At 48.8% G+C, this 18,719-nt stretch overlaps 1 protein-coding gene across 1 annotated transcript; it reads left to right on the top strand.

Annotated features, from left to right (window-relative positions):
- The first annotated feature begins 246 nt into the window (after positions 1 to 246).
- On the top strand, positions 247 to 14,954 carry LOC132342058 (serine/threonine-protein kinase PAK 1-like). The gene is made up of 10 exons (XM_059874249.1): positions 247 to 279; positions 2,040 to 2,171; positions 4,990 to 5,124; positions 5,402 to 5,734; positions 9,760 to 9,872; positions 10,532 to 10,649; positions 11,325 to 11,424; positions 11,825 to 12,021; positions 13,367 to 13,504; positions 14,874 to 14,954. Exons 1-10 carry the CDS (start codon positions 247 to 249, stop codon positions 14,952 to 14,954), a joined length of 1,380 nt encoding a protein of 459 aa, XP_059730232.1.
- Positions 14,955 to 18,719: the final 3,765 nt, after the last annotated feature.

Here is an 18,719-nt window from a genome sequence, read left to right as displayed (position 1 = left end):
GATCTTTCCTACTTTTCCATTACAGAGCTTTCACGAAATAAAAAGCTGCATTTTGCACAAACAACGTTGCTCACTGAAAGCAGACAGGGAGGAGTAATGAATTCTTAGCAATATATAATGATCTGTTGAATTGGCCCGTTTCAGTCTGGGAGTAACTTAGGATGCCATTACCAACAAAGTTGATGAGTTCTTCTTAGCAGATGTGGCTGTAGATGTGAGGGGGAATCAAGTTATAAGCCCTAGGTAATGGCTTATCCCTATGATTCCCTCTTGCCACAGGTGACAAGACCAAGAGCTGTCTTTCCTCTGGCTCTCCCTCCAATTGCTGAAGAAGCCAAGGAGGAGGAAGATGAGCAAGAAAAACTGAAGCGTGCAGCTGTGGTCACATCACCGCCTGCTCGTTCCAAGAGAGTAAGTGCCTATTGTGTGTGGTGCTGTCTTTAGTACAAGGCAGAGGTGCAAGTTTCTGAGCATCCAGCACTTGCTGTTGCTGGCTGAGGATGCTGAATGCTGGAGTCCTGTATGATATAATCATTTCCTGTAGGCAGTGACAGCAAGAAATTGGCCTTTGACCTGTCATGCTGGGTGGGGCACTGAAGATCTTGGGGCGGCAGCTGAGCTTCTGGCTGCTTTGCTCAGGAAAGCTCCATCTCTGGGCTTCTGCGATGTTATGGCCAAGGGCCAAGTTGTAGTGCTGGAGCTCAAAGGGCTCTTTTGGTTTGTTTTCCCTTTTTGGAAAGGTGTCTTTGGCTTGTGGAAATGTTTTTAGGTTTTCTTGAGTCGTTCCTCACTTGTAGAGTGTCTGTTGGCCCAGCTGTCTTTTGGCTTTTGCTAAGCTGCATGGAGATGATTGTGCTGTCCATGATGCTGTGGGGAGCCATTCTTGTCTCAGGTGGCCAAAGAAAGGAACCGCGCAGTGTCGAAGCCTCCTTGTGAGGCAAACAGCAGAAGGGGCAACTTTCTGTTGATCCGTTTTGCCCAGAAGTCTGCAGCTTTGGCAATTGCACTGGAGCCAGCAGTGGGGGTGAAGCTGCAAGTCCTTGACTGCTGTCTTGTGTTGCTCAGAAGAGGAAGGCCATCTTGAAATGGTGGATGCTGTATTTGAAGTCAAACAAGCAACATTGTTGATGGGGAGCTGTGTGGGTCAAAAGGAGGCAGGGGTGCTGCTGTTGCAGGTCACCTTAGGATGAGGCCGACTGTGGCCCGGTGGCCAAGAAGGCCAAGGTCATCATGGCCTGTGTCAGCAGCAGTGGGGCAGCAGGAGCAGGGCAGTGAGCGTCGCCCTGTGCTGGGCACCTCTGCAGCCACAGCTGGAATGCTGTGTGCAGCTGTGGGCTCCTGGGAAGCAGAAAGTGATTAGGGGCTGAAGTGTATGCAGAGAATTCCACGGGAGCTGGGCTGGGGTGTGGAGCACAAGGCCAGTGAGGAGGTGCTGGAGAAGCTTTACCCTGGACAAGGGGAGGCTCATGAAGGACCTTCAAGAAGACTTCCTTAGATGCCTACATGACAGTGCTCACCACAAGGGCTGTTCCCCTGCCAAAATTCCCTTCCCGCATCCAAGTGTTTTAGACACAGGCAAAGCTGACACTTTGATCTTATTGTTGGTTGGTTTCCTAGGAGGAGAAGCCCTCTTCATTTTCTCTTTTTCCAGCCAGCAAAGATGCCTCTGTACTACTTTTCTGGCTCTTATCATGCAATGAAAGGGATTCTGAACCCTTTCTGGTTTTCATTGTGTCAGCAGGAGTTGCAAAGGTCTTGCTGGCTCGTTTCTTCTTTTCTATTTTAGAGCTTTCAAGAAGTAAAATCTGCATTTGCAGAGACAATGTTGCTCATTAAAAGAGCCAGGAAAGAATATCAAATACATAGCCATATTCTATTCTGTTGAATTGGCCCATTTCAATCTGGTTGGAGTGACTTAGAATGACATTGCCGACAAAGCTGATGATTTCCTTTTAGCAGATGTGGTTATAGATCTAAGGAGAAGTGGGGTTATAATTGATGGGTAATAGCCTGTCCGTCATGCTTCTCTCTTGCCACAGGTTACAAGACCAAGAACCATCTCTCCCCTGCCTCCCTCTGCTCCTGGAGAAGAAGCCAAAGATGAGGAAGTTGAGCAAGTCAAATGGAAGCGTCCAGCTGTGGTCACACCACAGGCTGTTCATTCCAAGAGAGTAAGTGCCCATTCTGTGATGCTGTCTTTAGAGCAAAGCAGAGGTGCAAGTTTCTGAGCAGCCAGCAGTTGCTGTTGCTGACTGAGGATGCTGACTGCTGGAGTCCTGCAGGATGTAGGCATTTCCTGAAGGCAGTGACAGCAAGAAATTGGCCTATGAGCTGTAATGCTGGGGCACTGAAGAGCCCGGGGTTGCAGCTGAGCTTCTGGCTGTTTGGCTCAGAGAAGCTCCATCTCTGGGCTTCTGCGGTGTTATGGCCATGGACACATGTGGTAGTGCTGGAGGTCAAAAGGCTCTGTTGGTTTGTTTTCCCCTTTTGGAAAGGTGTCTTTGGCTTGTGGAAGTGTTCTGCAGTTTTCTTGAGTCGTTCCTCACGTATAGAGTCTCTGTTGGCCCAGCTGCCTTTTGGCTTTTGCTAAGCTGCATGGAGATGATTGTGCTGTCCATGAAGCTGTGGGGAGCCGATCTTGTCATGTGTGTGGCCAAAGAAAGGAACCGCGCAGTGTCGAAGCCTCCTTGTGAGGCAAACAGCAGAAGGGGCAAGTTTCTGTTGATCCATTTTTCCCGGAAGTCTGCAGCTTTGGCAAGTGCCTTGGAGCCTGCAGTGGGGGTGAAGCTGCAAGTCCTTGACGGCTGTCTTGTGTTGCTCAGAAGAGGAAGGCCATCTTGAAATGGTGGCTGGTGTACTTGAAGTCAAACAAGCAACTTTTTAGATAAGGAGCTGTGTGGGTCAGAAGGAGGCAGGATTGCTGCAGGTCTGGAGAAGCTGCAGATGAAGCAGACTGTGGCCCAGTGGCCAAGAAGGCCAAGGGCATCATGGCCTGTGTCAGCAGCAGTGGGGCAGCAGGAGCAGGGCAGTGAGCATCGCCCTGTGCTTGGAAGCGCTGTGGCCACAGGTGGAGTGCTGTGTGCAGCTGTGGGCCCCTGGGAAGCAGAAAGTGTTTGAGGGGCAGGAGAGTTTGCAGAGAAGGCCACAGGATCTGGCTAAGTTAGTGGAGCACAAGGCCAGTGAGGAGCTGAGGGAGCTTTAGCCTTAACCACTGAAACCTTGTGAGGGACCTTCAGTATCTCCTCTGTGCATGCAATATTTTACCTACTTTTGGAATTGGCTTTCTTCTCCTTTTTTTATTGTGATTTTTTTGCTTTGCCTAGAGGAAGTGTCTTGTTCATTTTCTTTTTCTCCCAACTAAACTGCTTTTCCTCTTTATTTCCTGCCTTTTTACAGTACTCGGACTGCTACAATTTTTTATTCCAAAGTGTCACTTCTCGTGAATGCAGTATATTTTTGCATGAGAACACACCGTTTGGTACAGGGATGTTGGTGCAGAAGAAGCTTTTGTGGCTCCAGGCCTGCCAGCATCACTTTGAACTTAAGAGTGCCTGTGACTTTCTGTAGACAAGGAAATCAATGTGTGTTTTCTTTGGGAATTGAGCAGGAGATCAATGCCCTTGCATTCCAGCTGCTCCTCAGAGATCAGAGGAGCTGGTAGGGGCTGGCCTTTATTTCTTTTTATTGCTTCCAGCCACTTTAGCACCATCAGTATTGTCGAGTCCAAGAGAAGAACTTGCTCAAGCACAGATGCACAAAGAGTGCATTTCCCAGTGCAATGCTCTGGGTCTGATCACTTTCCATAAGGACCTGCACACTCCAGATTCCCCAAGAGTGTGCTTTATTGAGCAACTGGAGAGCAATCTCAGGATTGCTGCTGAGCGGGGCACTGGCTACCAAGTTTTGATGTGTGTAGCAACAGAGAGGTCAGAAAATAGAGATTATAGTATAGAGATCTGTCTGTCTATCTATCTATCTATCTATCTATCTATCTATCTATCTATCTATCTATGTAACATTTACATAATTGAATCTTCCCGGCTCTGGTCCAAGGCAGTTGGAGGTGCAAAGGTCACCTAAAGCATCCCTTTCAGGAGAGAATTAGAGACACATTCCCTCCACCAATTCTGAGCAGGCAGAGATGTTTCCCCCTCCAGATAGGATGTTTTTTTCCCCCCTCAGAGTTGTTTTCCTCCTCTGGCCTCTTCTGCCCTGAAGTCTCCAGTTAACTTTTTAGATTGCTGCCTGTCCTAGAGAGGTGGAACAATTCCACGTTTAGCTGGTGTTCAGTGACTCTGGTCATACATGCCATGCATTACATGACACATGGTTTCCTTCACTGGCCTCCCCAGGGCTGTGTAAGTGCATTCGTTAATGGGGCCTTAGCAGAGTCTCTTTTACTGCTGGTCAGAATTCTCAGTTGACAGCAGAGGGAGAAGAAACACCTTGGTTCTCTTCCATATACTGAGGTGGCCATCGAGGCTCTCTGACCTCCATCAGAGATCTGTGCATGCATCCTCATCTTGTGAATGACCAGGTTTTCTAACAAGAGTGTAGATGTCAGAAAGGCAGGAATGCTGGTGCAGGCCTGAAAAGAGCATGAACTCCAGAAGTGTGTCTCACAAGGGGTGAGCTCACACAGGAAACCACCTGCAGAGCCAGGATGGAGCTGTGCAACAGGGCGGGCTGACAGTCACTACTGAAAGACAAACAGGACATGGCAGAAGAAGAGGGAGGCCCTCACCAGACCCTTGAGTAATGCCACACCTTCCCTGTCAGCTGCCTGAGAGGCTGTTGGAGCTTCTGTCCCAGGTGGCCTCTAAATGTAGGGCCAAGGTCACTTTGGAATCTGTGCTTCCCCACGGGCAGAGAATGACCCAGTAGAGCAGCACAGTGCTTTGGGAACGTGAGAGCCCATCAGTCCTTGAGTCTTGGCCCACAAAGGTTGTATGGAAAGTTGAAACCCATCTTCTCTTGCTTTCTGTGCAGGCCCTTCTAGAGAAAGAGCAGGAGCAAACTGCTTCATCAGAGATGCCACGCCCGTCTCAGGGAGAGCTGTTCCCAGCCCGAGAGCAGGAAGAGCAGCACAGGCAGCAGGTGGAAGAGCCAGAGGAGAATGGCCAGGTAAGCCTGACTGGCCAAGTGACAGCAGGAAGGGCAGGAAGAGGGGCATAAAACGGAGCTCTTGGGACTGAGGAGGCCAGGAGTCCCACAGGCACTGGAAGCACAGAGCCTTGGAATCTGCAGAGAACAGCACTGGGACAGGAGGGTTACATTGGAAACAGATGTGGGTAGGGAAGCAGAAAGAAGTGGCTGAATAAATGTGATTTTGAGGCTGCAAGAGGAGAAAGCTGAGCTTGATGGCAGCTCCCAGTCACTTGCTCTGCACTTGTGTGTACAGAACATCAAGGCAGAGCCACAAGCAGAGCTGCCCGAAGCTCAGAGTGACATCATGGCATTGAAGAGAAAGAACAAGGATGACATGAGAAGAGTTCAAGAGGAGAATCTCAATCAGCAGAGGGGCGATCAACAGAACCAGGTGAGTGAAAGAGTGGCAGCCACTCCACTCATGAAACATCCTCTCCCTTCTTGTTTACTGACTAACAAGGACCATGTGCAGGCAGAGCTGCAGGATTCGGAGGCTAGCAACAAGGTAAGGGAGAAGAGGCTGGAGGAAGAAATTAAAATCATCAGAGATAAAGCTAATCGCCTCTCTCAGTCTCTACAAAAGCAAGTGAGTGAAAGAGGGATAGCCACTGCAGTCACCAAACCGGTGGTTTCTGCCCTTCTTGCCTTTCTAGTACAGAGCAGCAGGGAGTGGGGTGATGCCTCTGAGTGCCATCCTGCTGTCGTGTGTATTACAGTCACTCTGAAGGACATTTCCTGGTGTGTTGAATCCCCACTGCTGCCCTGGATGGTTGGACTTGTCCTTTGGCCTTTTGGCCAGCAGTCATCTAAATTGATTCCTGCTTGCCTGTTCTGCTCTCCTTGTTTCTTGAGGTGTTTTTACAGGGGAACATGGTGACCCAGATGGAGGATTGAAGCAAGCTGTCTGTATCCCCTGTCAATCTGTTCTTTCCCTTTCCTCACAGTCGGTGACTCCTGGCTGACAGGGACAAGCTGTAGTCTCTGACTGCTTTGTTCTGTTTGATTTGAGGTGCAAGTGTTGACACCTCACCGGGCAGCCTGCAAAGACTTCCAGCGAATGTCTGGCAATGAAGGGCCCCAAGTTTGGCATGAGGCACAGGAACAGTGCCCACCAGAATTGCTACAGGACCAGCACATCATGGGCTCTGAACCTGCTGCCGCATCAGCATTACCTCGAGGAAGCCCTTCTGTCAAACCTGGGAACTCGAGCTCGGGCAGTTCCTTCGTCTCTCCAAAACAGCAGACTGAGAAGGGGTACCTGGAGATGCTGGGTACGTCTGGTGTGTTTCTTGTCTGAGGGACAGTGTGTTGTGTGCAGGTGTCAGCACAGCTGTACCGAATGCTCCTCCTGAGTTTGGTGTCACAGGGCCATTTAGGACTCCCCAGAGGAAGTGCTGTGCTCCGAGGCAGCGAGAGAGCGCTCTGGGTGTTCCTGCTGCCTCTGAGGGCACCTGGGACTGGCTTGGGTTTGTCTGAGCTTCCCTCTCTGCTAAAGGCTGAAGCAGGGATTGTTCTTGGATCAGCAGAAGGCTGTGACCTAGCAAATAATCCAGGCAATTCCTGTCTGTTAGTGGCCAAACTGAATGGAATTTTCAGCTTCCTAAATCCTCCTTAGACTCCTGACTTCCAACCAGTCATCAGAGCAAAAAAACCTCACAGAAATTGACTGGTTTTGGATTTTTGTCTTTTTGGCTGGGTTTTTTTTTTTTTGGTGGGGTGTTTTTGTGTTGTTTTTTGTGGGAGCCTTTTGTTTTTTGTTTTTGTGAGGTTTTTTTGTGGTGTTTTGGGGTTTTTTGTTGTTGACTTGTGGGTTTTTTTGCTGGAGTTGGTTTTTCTCCATCCTGAAGGAGCCCTTCTTCCCCACATCTTGTTGATGCCTATTTTGTGACTTACTGTTACCACTACTACATCTGCAGTTTATTTTCATGAGAATGCTGTATTTTTGTCAATAAGAACTACTTTTGAAAGAACATCAGGTTACAGGACAAATAGAGAGCAGGAGGTGTTTTCCATGTGCCCCCAAAGAAAAAAACAGACACTTTTATAACAACCTGTATTTATTCTTCTAGTTTTATGCTTATCAAGATGTGTCCAAGAGACACATCTAAGTGATGTGATCAGATTAACTGGAGGCATTTCTCAGGAGAGAGCCTCCAGCCCACCCACGGTATAGTCCTCAGATCCATGGCACTTTGTCATACCTGATACCCACTCTTTCCCATGACTGTTGCAATCCTACCCATTGGCCAAAGCCCTGCTCAGATCAGTCTCTGAGAAAACACATCAAGTCCTTTGTGATTCTGCAGCACAACCCAATGAGTCTGCTTCTTGCCCGTAAGAGCTGCCAGTGCTGTGCTCTCAGATAAGACCTGGTGGGGCTGAGACCAGAGCCCCGTGGATTCTGTGTCTACCATCACCTGTTGGGACAAAAAGGGCATTGATCTGCACCTCAGTGTGGCTGATCTCAAAGCCCATCCTGTTGTGTCCTGAATGGGGGCAACAACTTGTATGGGGCTCAGGCTGGCTGTGGCTTCTTCTCACTGCTTGTCAGTGCTCATGCTTGGGCTTTGCCAGACTTGTTGTGCTGGCTGCCCTCTCCCGGAGGGCTGGTGGGACTGCAGAGGCTGGAGCCTTCCTTAGCTGGGAGAGGGGCGCCTTTGAGCTCAGCCTGCTCATAAACAGGTGAGGGTCCTGATGCTGAAAGCCTTGTTGGGATTGGTAATAGCATGAGCTGCTCTGGTTTACAAATGGAAAGGAATTCTTTTGGCAAACTGCTGAAAGGTGGAGAAGATGTCCTTCTCTCCTGGAAATGCATCTCCCTGTGCTTTGTTTCCTGTCAAGAGAACTCTTCAAAGGATTGTACAAAATCAGTCTCTGTGCCAGCCGTCTGCACTGCAGGGCTGCCTGTCCTATTGACGTTGGATTTTGTTACCCAGCTGACCACAAAGGGCTCAGAGCACCAGACAGTGGGGCTGCCCTTTGTATCTCCTGGAAGCTGGGATCTCTGCTTTAAAGTCAGCATCTTGCATTTTGTTTCCCTCAGGGAGAATGGTGAATACGGAAAATCCTGCAATGAACTACACTGAAAAGGAACATATTGGCAGTGGGTGAGTCCAACCGCAGTTACTCCTGCACAACCATGGGCCAGGTGTTTTTCTGGTGGAATGTCTATCCAGCGTGAAGTCAGGCCAGCTGCAAACATGTTCACACACTGGGGACAGATTCTCCCATCTCTCGGTGCTGCTCCGAATTTGTGTGTGTGCTCAGAAGGCATTGTCAGACACACCTCCATGCTGCCGAGGTCTTGCCTGCATCAAGGAACAGGACCTGGAAGATATCCTTGTCTCTCAAGTGTGGGACAGCTCTGTGTTAATTTCTTTAGCATTTTTGTATGTCTCAAAATCATACTGCCCCACTAATGAAAAAAGAAGAAACTTGCTTGCCAGAAAGAGCAACCTACCCCCTATCAAAGCTGTGAGATAACAGTTCCCAGGAACATTTCTTTCCCCTGGTTTGTGGAAGGAAACACTCTATGGTCAGGATAGGAACCCACCATTTAGAAAGTGAAACGCAAGAGGAAAGAATAAACTCCCTTTAGAAGTTGAACCCCAGCGCTTCATGAACAGGCCCAGTGCCCATGCACTTGAGAAGAACATACATCATCTGCCTTCTGGCAGAGCCCTCCTGCATCCTGCAGCTTTTAGGTATTTACAGCAGAGATCTCCTAAATGGGCTAACTTTCACTCTAGGAGCTAAACAGCTTCTCCTTTCTCTGCTTCTGTTTCATTGCTAGGAGTTTTGGTCATGTGGTTAGAGCACTCAACAATGCCACAGGAGGAGAGGTAAATGTCAACAGCCCCTGCAGACTCTGATGCTCTTGAGGGCCTTCCCCTCTGGGGGGTGGGAGCTGTGGCTGGAGCTTTGGGTAGAGCTGTGCTGAAAAGGCACAAGAAGCACAGACTGGTGCCAGCCCATGAAATACGTTTGGGACTTTGTCCTCCTCAGCTGCCGAAGAAAGGCACGGAGGGCAGCGGTTCCTTTCAGAGAAGGAGGCGCTCACTCGCTCTTCGTTGCCAAAATAAAGGTGGTGCCTTAGAGCACCTCCCTGCTCTTTGGGGCTACAGCTTCAGAGTCCTGAATTCTCATTTCTGGCTGCCAGCAAATACATCTGAAAGTTACTGGGAGTTCCTTAGCCACCTGCAGTGTGCACTTGGGAACTGCACGTAGGGAGAGATCTGCAAGGTGTCCCTAAAAGCCCTAAGCCCTGCCCACAGCCCAAGATGTATCCACCGAGTATTAAGGCATAGATTACTTCTTCTGAATCCCATACAAAGCAGCAGAGAGTATGGTCAGAGGTTTGGGGGTGATAGCTGAGACACCACTGTTTCCAAGTGGACAAGGCAAGATGTCAGTGGCCCCATGTGTTCTGGAACTGCCCCCAAGGAAGCAGAGAAATGGGCTGTTGGAATGTCAGCTCCTAATTACTGCAGTGCCTAATCACAAGGCAGTTTGGCACAGCTCAGCTGTGTCATTGCAAAATCACTTGCTCCATGTGTGTTGTGGTCTCGTGCCACCAGCTTCTCAGGTTACTGATTTTCAATGTCATTTTAGGTGGCCATAAAGAAAATAAATCTTCAAGGACTGCAGAGGAAGCAACTAACAGTTAATGAAATCATGATCATGAAGAGGAATAGGAGTCCCAGTGTTGTGAATTATTTAGACAGGTGAGAGGTCATGGTCTTATCCCATGGATGTGCATTTACATACAGCAAACATGAGAGGTTAAAAACCCACTTTGGTCAGTGGCAGGAAGTAGAGCTGTTCATTATTACTTATTAATATTTCTCTATTCATCTCCAATGGATTAGAAGAGAGTGCATCTTGTTTGCATGAGTTTTCCCTGGAACGCTTGAAAATTATTCCAAAATTATTCAGAACCTGGATCAGCTGTATCTTCTTAAGTCAGTATCCTCAAAATTCGCTGCCTTCCCATTTTTTGGGATTGATTTTTTAAAGTTTCTTAAATGCTAATGAACCATCCTAAAGTGGATTTCCCTTAGATCATTGCCCCTCTTTGCCATTGTCATGCATGCCAGGAAGACTACGTGCTTATTTCCAGAAACACCAGGTGTGAAAGGCTTTTTATCTGGGCTGTTACTAAACTGCACTTTTCACTTGCTGCCCATCTAAGACATCTCCTTTTTCACAGCAGTGCCTTTCTCCTCCAGACTGCACAGATTGTAAACAATGCACAGCTGAGAGGGAATGTCTATTCCTTTGATTCTGTCCTAGTCCCAAAGGGACCTGGAAACAAGAAACCCGGAAGTAAAAAATCAATGTAGCCATGCATGTTCATCTCCACACCCTTGTTTCCTTCTTTCAGCTATCTTCTGGGTGAGGAACTCTGGCTGGTTTTAGAGTACATGGACGGAGGCGCCCTGAGTGATGTCATCAGTGAGACCTTCCTGTCTGAAGAGCAGATGGCAGCCATCAGTCGGGAGGTCAGCAATCCCATCTGTGCTTCCGAGGGCTTGGGCAGGATTGTCTGGGAAACAGGGGCTCAGAGCTGGAGTGATTTCATGTGCCAGACTTTGTTTCTGTGTGGCTGGTATGCTATGGGCAAGTAAAAGCATCTCAAGTGAAACGCCTGCCAGTGCCACTGCACTCACTGTACTCAGTTCTTGTACTCTAATTTCCTGCTGTTGTACTCTAGCTCTGCCTCTTGTATTTGCTGTTCTCCATCTTCCTAAACTTTTGCCTGTCTTCACTGCATTCCTTGCCTGTGACAGCAAAGGTGCTCGTGGCAGGATTTGAAACGAACAGCAAAGAAAAAAGAGAGACTCGTTTTGCTCAGTCCTCAGCTAAAAAGGAGTGCAGCTAAAATGCTGTTTGCTTCTGAGCACATGCACTGCAGCAGCAGTCATCCTGGCTGGTTTGCAGGGGACAGTCTACTAGAGCAGGTGCTGCTGCTCTTTTAAAAAGCTGACATGCCTTTCCTTAGAAAGGTCTTGCTCTTCAAGTGCTAGAGCAGCAAGCTCTTCCTCTCAATGACACTGTGTTCTGCCACTACTCCCCTTTCCCCTGGAGAGGGAATCTTTTAGATTCTTTGTTTCCTTTCCTGTGTGATGAAATGACATCACTAATTTTTGCCCTCCTCTCTCTGTTTTCTCTCTCAGTGCCTGCGAGGACTGGATTTTCTTCACTCGAACCACATCATCCACCGAGATGTGAAGAGCGACAACATCCTTCTCAGAACAGACGGCTCTGTCAAGCTAGGTCGGTATGTTCTTGGTCAGGTGCAGCGTTCCAGGGATGGGGGCTGTGAGGCTGCTTTGAGTGATGGCCAGCTCCCCAGAAATGGAGCTGGTGGTAGTACAGGGGCACTCGCTGTGAGCTGGTGACAGGGTTGACACATGTACAGAGGTATGACAAGGAACCAGCAGTCAAGAGTGGCGTTGCTCTGTGAGCGTCCCTTCCAGAGGGAGGGAACTACAAGTCTAAAGCTTCCAAAGAACAAAAGCCACTGCTGGAAGCAGTGAAAAAACGGGGCGCTTTTTAAAGTCGCCAATGCCAGGACATTCAGCAGCACATTGCCAAACTTCTGCTGGGGAATTCTTTTGTTGGTTTCCTAATTGCACAGAATTAAAATCAAACCAGTATTTTGCTTTCTCCTCAGCTGATTTTGGCCTCTCTACTCAGCTCACCCCTGAGCAGAATAGACGGTGCACGTTAGCCGGGACTCCTTGGTGGATGGCGCCTGAAGTGGTGACAGGTCAACCATATGGCCCCAAAGTGGACATATGGTCTTTTGGAATTGTGGGAATTGAAATGGTAGAACGAGAACCTCCTTACTGCAACCAAAGTCCTGCCTCGGTAAGGAGCAAATACTCTCTGATCCCGCTGTCTTTCTCACCTGCCCCATGTCCTGCGTGCCATTGGACAAAACCCCATTGCCATCTGCTGGAACTACTTCCACCAAGGTCCCCTCCTAAGAATGTCCCTGCAACACATCAGCATCTGCTGTAGTTTTGGTTGCATCAGGTGGGGGAACTCAAGCCTTGCCACATGCAAACAAATTCCATTCTCAGGCAACACTTGCCTTTGGGTTATAAGTGGTTCCACTTCTTTTGTCTGTGGAGATGGCCCCAGTAACAGGAAACAAGCATCTTAGAATTGCTATTATCTTTCCAGAAGTGAAAGAAGGAAACCCAAATCCAAGAAAGTTTCCAAAACTGTGGTTTTTAGAGAAGAACATAACCCACGGTGCAGTTTCTTCTCACTGGGAAACATGCCTGAAACCTGGGCATGAAGGTGTGAAGGCCACAGGGTCTCTTCTGCTTCTTGTGCAGTGCTGCTGAAACACTGAGAGACCATGTTTCTCTCCTAGCCCAAGCCAAGTTCTCCACGTCACCAAGCTCTCCACATCCCCAGACAGAGCCTGGGGATGTGGAGAGCCTGCCAAAACCTGCCAGTGTTTCCTGGCACTTTCTGGGATGAGCCAATCATTAATATATTGACTTGAGGAGCCAAATAAGCAGAGGGTGACCATAGGGATGGCACCTTTTCTTCTTTTGACCATGACAATTTTTTCTTTTCCACATAATGGGAAGCAGAATTTTTCAGACTGCTGAGGGACAGAGCTGCAGGTGGCTCCTGTGTGCCCAAGCAGGCATTTTCATCCCAATACATTTGCGCAGGCATCTTAATGACTCTGTGTTGAATATGAGATTGCAAATGTTTGTTTCCTTACCTGGGGATAAACAGATGGATTTCCTTTCTTCCAATTAATATTGTTTTCAAGAACAACACAAAAAGCTTGATGAGTTCTATGGCACGAGTGCTTAAGGGACCAACAAGCACTGCAGAGATACCTTTCATCTACTAATCCTTGAAAATTAGTTATCATAGCAAAGTCCCTTTTCCAAAAAGCCTCTCAAGCTGGTGTGAATCCTCAGAGATGCAAATGTGCTTTTGCTGATGTAGTTCCCACTACCTAGGTCAGTCAATGAAATCAGCTGCCAAGGCAAGATCTTTGGGATGGTGGAAAAGCTGTGGTTGCATCGGGATTTGGGGTTTTGGTTGGTAAAGGAAAGTCATCTCTGGGTCTCTGCCAGGGCAGAAACTGTCACTGAAGAAGAGAGGTTAAACAAAGACATGTGGCAGAGCACCTAGAGATGTGAAAGCAGCAGGGCGAGCCTCGTGTTTCCTTCTTCTGCAGGCTCAACGCCTTATAGCCACAGTAGGGACCCCAAAGCTGCGACATCCCAAGCTCCTCTCAGCTTTGCTGCGTGACTTCCTGAGCTGCTGCCTTCAGAAAGATGAGGAGGAGCGCTGGTCTGCCATGGAGCTCCTGCAGGTAAAGTGTGAAGGGGCTGCAGGTGAAACAGGGTCTGAGGGATGGGCTCCTCCTCGACTGAAGTCCAAGGCATCAGATGAGCCCCCTTCCTTCTCACCTCCACTCTTGGTGCTCTACAAATGAAAATGGTGAGGAATCCTAGACTGGGCTGGGCTGGCAGGGTCCTGTAAAGGTCCTCTGGTCCAAGTGTCTTGCAATGAGCAGGGACATCTTTAAAGAGATCAGGTTGCTCAGAGCCCTTTGCCACCTGACCTGGAATGGTTCCAGGGAGGGGGCACCTACAAGCTCTTGGGACATCTGTGCCAGGGTGGCACCATGCTCTGAGTAGACAAGTTCTTCCTTAGACCTGCTCTGATAAGATCTCCTTTGTGTTTAAAAATATTCGCCCACATCCTATTCTAACTGGACCTGTAAAAAAAGGTGTCCCCCACTTTCTTCAAAGACACTCTGAAGTCTTGGAAAGTAGCAAAAAAGTCTCCCTGGGCTTGTTCTTCATAAAACTGAATATCTCCACCTCTCTCTGCATTTCCTGAAAGGACAGGTCCTCTGTCCTCTGTTTCTGTTGCCCTCTTTTGTAATTTGGTTGGGTGTTCAGTTTTATCTAACGGCAAAAGAATTGAAGTAGAGCAATGAGGGTAAGGAGACATGAAATGATGGTGAAGGAACCCAAGGAAGCCAGTCCTGGCCTAGCAGTCAGAGATTTGGCTGTGGGCAGGAGGGGCTGTGGGGGGCTCACTCTGAGCCTCTGAGGGGCCCTGGTTTGTTCTCCCCAGCCCACCCTTAGAGGTTTCTGGCACGCAAACAGGGACAGCTGGGAGGGACTTGTCCCAGCCCCATCTGCTGCCTGGCATGCTCAAGCAGACGGGAACTGCCCCAGGGTCACTGCCAGGTTTTGGCAGAATGGGAACTGCAGGACCCAGTGCCACTGGGCTGGCCCTGCTGGGAAGGAAGGTGCCATCCAGCACAGGAGGGGCATGGCATGGAAAGGTAGACGCTGCTCTATCCCCCTGTGGAAATCAGCACAGTGCCTGTCTTTCAAAGGCAGGGGCCTACGTGAGTCATTGGAGTATCCTGAGAGGAAGAAACCCCAGGGACAGAAAGCACCATTTCTAGAGTACTGGCAGGGCAAAAATCCCAGAGAGATGAAGCCATCACAATAAAGAGATGGGTGGCATTCTGGGCCAGGTTTGCCTGTGATGGCAAGGTCCTGCACATGACAACTGGAGAGCTGATGGTCCCATTGTTCTACTTTCTGGGTCTTTTTATGACCCAGAGGAATCCTGATTGAGTCTGTGAAGCACTGAGCTTGGAAAGTCCTGGTTCACTGTTCTTTGTTGTTTTGGTTTTTTGGTTTTTTTCCTATGGACAGCATCCATTTGTGACTTCAGCCAAGCCAGCATCTATCCTGTCACAACTGATCAACTCAGTCAAGAAGAGGAAGAAGAATTAGGAGACGAGAAAGTTACACTCATGTCAAGATGTTATCTCCAAAGGCAATTTACAGTAGCATTGCAGAGTAGAATTCTAGAGTAGGACTGTTGAAGAGTTTTGTACATTAGGATTATAGATTAGGATTATAGAAGAGGATTATATATAAGGATTAATTCAATAAAGTAATTCAATAAAGTTTCTGAAACTTCAACTCATTTGGAAGATTTCCTCTCCTTCTGACCCCTTCAGAAAACTTCCTTCTGAATTACTAGTTGTTTTTTACTGGTGCTAAGTCACACAAATGGCTTCTTTAGTATGGTTTGTAAATGGAAAAGGCTCGTCTTCATTCATTCTCTCCAGACCATACTGCCTTTGGAATATGGCCCGCTGGCTGGTTTTTGCCTAACTTTGGTATTTCTAGTTGAGGCAGAAAGGGCAATGGCATTTGCAGGAAAAAACCAAAGGAGCGGGGCAGCCCAAACACCCTGTGCAGATGCAGGCATTGAGCTGTGACTCGAGAGCATTTGGGTTCCTGCCACTTGGAATTGGATCCCTAAATGCAATGTCTTTGGCAGAAGGAGAGCCTTACTCAAGTGAGAAAGCAGAAAGATCAGAGAGGGGGCTCGGGAAGGTCTCCTGTGGCGCAGAGCTGTCAGCAGCGCCTGTGAGGTGCGAGCGGGCCCGGCCTTGCGGAGCCCCAGCAGAGCCCCGGCAGAGGCCGGAGCAGCCTGAGCCTCGGCAGAGGCAGGCTGGAAGGAGGCCCAGGTAGCTGCAAAGGGCAGCAGCCGGGCCCTGGGTGCCTCTTCCCGGGAGCGGGCGAATCCTCGGCTCTCAGAGCCCGGCTGGCAGCTGGCTGCTCCCGAGGGGAAGCGCAGCCGTGCTGGGCACAGCCCGGACTGGAGGCATTGGTCTGGAGTGTGCCCAGGAGCAGAGCAAGGCGAAGGGCAGCCCAGGGCCGCTGGGCTGGCTGAGGGTTCCTCCTCTTCTGCCGCCTGCTCTGTAACTCCTGGGAAAGGTCAGCAGTGTGTGCAGCACTCTGGGCACCGGGGGAGTGAGCCGGGCTGCTCGGCAGGCTGGAGCACAGGGCAGCCTCCTTCAGGCACGGCACTTCTGCCAGGGGAAGCGAGGCCGGCGGGAGGCAGTGACAGCTTGGCAGGTCACATCTGCAGGAGCCAGTGCCTCACGCAGCTCTGGGAGGAAGCGCCTGCAATCCTGCAGTTCTGCACCGAGCCAGAGCAAAGGGGTGAGATGCAGAGTGTTTTGCAGAAATATTGAGGGCCACCAGGCCAGCCTGCTTTGTGCTGTCTGGCGCACAGCAAGCGCTGTGCAATGCTGCTCTGAGCTGCTGGGAGAGAGGGAATCGGGCATGTGCCTGAGAGTTTTGCTTGAGGAGTGAACTGATTTGGAAGGGAGTGCGGAATAATTTCAGTAGGCAGTTGAAATAAATAAGGCAGGAGATCCTTCTCCTCTTTAATGCCTTTATTAAAAATCAGGTTGGGTGGGGAGAACCCACGGGTCTCGCACATGCCACCACTGCTCCCAGTGGCACGGAGGAGGAAAAGTGCAGCTTTGTCCGCTGGTCTGCAGGCAGAGCTGGGGCTTCCATCCTCAGGGGAGTACCAGGACATTGCCCAGTTGTTCAGTTTGACATTCGAGGTCCTCTTTCTAGCCGATGTCTTTTAGGTTAGGGTGAAAGGTAAAAAGGGTCTTAGCGGATACTGGTTTCTGTTCCTCACATCTAGACATCACTTCAATCTCTTAATTCCATGGTGGCTCGTTTTTTTTAGGGGTTTTTCCTGCTAGGTTTGGTGTGGGGTTTCCTCATTTGCATACCAGCCCGATGTCACCTCCTCCTCACAACCCCGGGTGCCATTTTCCAGGTAGCAGCAGGGTGATACTCGACGAAGGGGATTTCTAACCATCAACAGCAGGTAATTAAAGAAAAACTATTAACAACAGGTGATTACAACATGAAATTATTAACAGCAAATAGTTACAACTCCAACTTGGCAGCAATTGGTTTAACTTGTGAACTCTGCAACCTTTAAAAACAATGGACAACTTTTCTCCTCATAACAGCAATCTGTGTTTTCTTCATTAATTTCTGAAAGAAAGTCACAATGTGTTGCACACAGGTAGGGGTATTAGAAAAGAAAGGCCTTCTAAAATCAGGCCTTGCTCTGCTAACTTCCCAGCTGGCCTGTTACGTCTTCTACGTGCAGCCAGTTAACTTCCCATGGGGAAAGTCCTAGGAATGAGTGCAGCTAGCACAACAAGCTATTGTGCTAAGAAATCTGTTTGCATCTGTAATAAACAAGAACTCTGTCTCATGAACGTCCACAAAGGAAAAATGTAATCACCTGAGTAAGAGTGAGTCTTCAAAAGAGAGAGTCTTAGCATGTACACACCAAAACACCTTCTAAGCAATGAATTGTGTGGCAAGAAAACTACCAGCCAGTTGGAGTTGAACGTGAGGTCTGTGAAAATGGTATAAAAATGAGTTATGTGAATAAAGAATTGGCTTTCTCTGCATGAACAAACGGAGTCCCAGCTGCTTTATTGACACAGCAATGTGGCTTCTCTCAGCAAGAGCATTTGCAGGGTGTATTGATGAAATGCTTGTGTTTGCTTCCCAGAATAGGAGGGCGAGGCGTATAAGTGTAACAAATAGGGTTTCATCTTGTCAATTCCTTTAGCTTTAACAGGCAGTGCTGAACCCTGTATTCCCCCACTGCAGTGCTTACTGTGTGCATGTGGCTATCTTGGCCTTGAGAATAAAGAAAGTGGTCCTGCTAAGAAGGTAGCTGGAATGCATTCAACATTCAAAGGGAAGAAAGTGTTTAGGAGGCTCTTGACCACCAAAGGAGAATTTGAGGAATGGGATATTTCCCTAACGACTGTGTCAGGAACCAGAGTCGTGTCTGAGGCCCTGCCGTATTTGATCCATGTTTGAGCAGGTTGACAAGACAATGAAGAAAAGTGTATTGTTTAATAGGTGGCAACTTGACCCTTGGAAGAGAAACAATGTGTTGGTCAATCGGTGGGCAGTCAAGCTTTGAAAAAAGGGGAACAATGTTTAATGGAGCCCTTGGTGGCAGGGAGTCATGGAGTCATCATGGCCTCATCTCACAGCCAGCCATGTATGAGCTGATGCCGTAACTGGGAAAATTCCACTCCTGCGCAGGAGATACAAGCCTGGTTCTGGGGTAGAGGAGTGAGAAGGACGAGATTCACACGGTTTTGATCCAGGGGATGTCTTGCAAGTGCACTGCCTACCTGCTCCTGCCACCAAGCACCACGCTCCATCTCCTTCTCCTGCTCAGCAGATTTTTGGGAATCAAGGGGTTGGTTGTCAGGACCCAGGACATCCCTCTGGTTGTCCTGAGCAGGCAAGACCCCTGCCAGGGGTCTCAGAGACCCGGGCACAGAGCCCAAAAATACCTGTGGTTGTGATTATGACCCGTGGAGCAAGTTACCAACCATAGATGAATATCTGCAAGCCACAGTAAATTAAGTAGAATGATAGTGAATTTATCATGGGGTGAAACAGTAGATTTTGGGGTTTCTAGAATAGGGGTTCAGGGGGCAAGATGGAGGGATCTGGGCATGTCCTACCTTTCTCCTTCCTGGCCTCCATCTTCTGCTGGGATGTTGGCACATTTAGATTGGTTTAGAGTAGAAGCTCACTGTCTAACATAGGTGATAGGTATCGGAAAGTAATTGTAAACATTGTATGCATAGTTTTTAGCATAAAGACATAACACCGCCCCGGGGGCAGGCAGAA

Source organism: Haemorhous mexicanus, chromosome Z, assembly GCF_027477595.1.
Source record: "Haemorhous mexicanus isolate bHaeMex1 chromosome Z, bHaeMex1.pri, whole genome shotgun sequence".
Classification (NCBI taxonomy): domain Eukaryota; kingdom Metazoa; phylum Chordata; class Aves; order Passeriformes; family Fringillidae; genus Haemorhous; species Haemorhous mexicanus.
This window is presented reverse-complemented; position numbering and strand designations above follow the sequence as displayed.

Excerpts from the sequence above, each read along its gene's own strand:
- LOC132342058 (XM_059874249.1), top strand. The coding sequence starts at position 247 with ATGGCTTATCCCTATGATTCCCTCTTGCCACAG. Across the intron at positions 5,125-5,401 it reads AGCCAGAGGAGAATGGCCAG|AACATCAAGGCAGAGCCACA; the intron begins GTAAGCCTGACT and ends TTGTGTGTACAG. Across the intron at positions 5,735-9,759 it reads CTCAGTCTCTACAAAAGCAA|GTGGCCATAAAGAAAATAAA; the intron begins GTGAGTGAAAGA and ends ATGTCATTTTAG.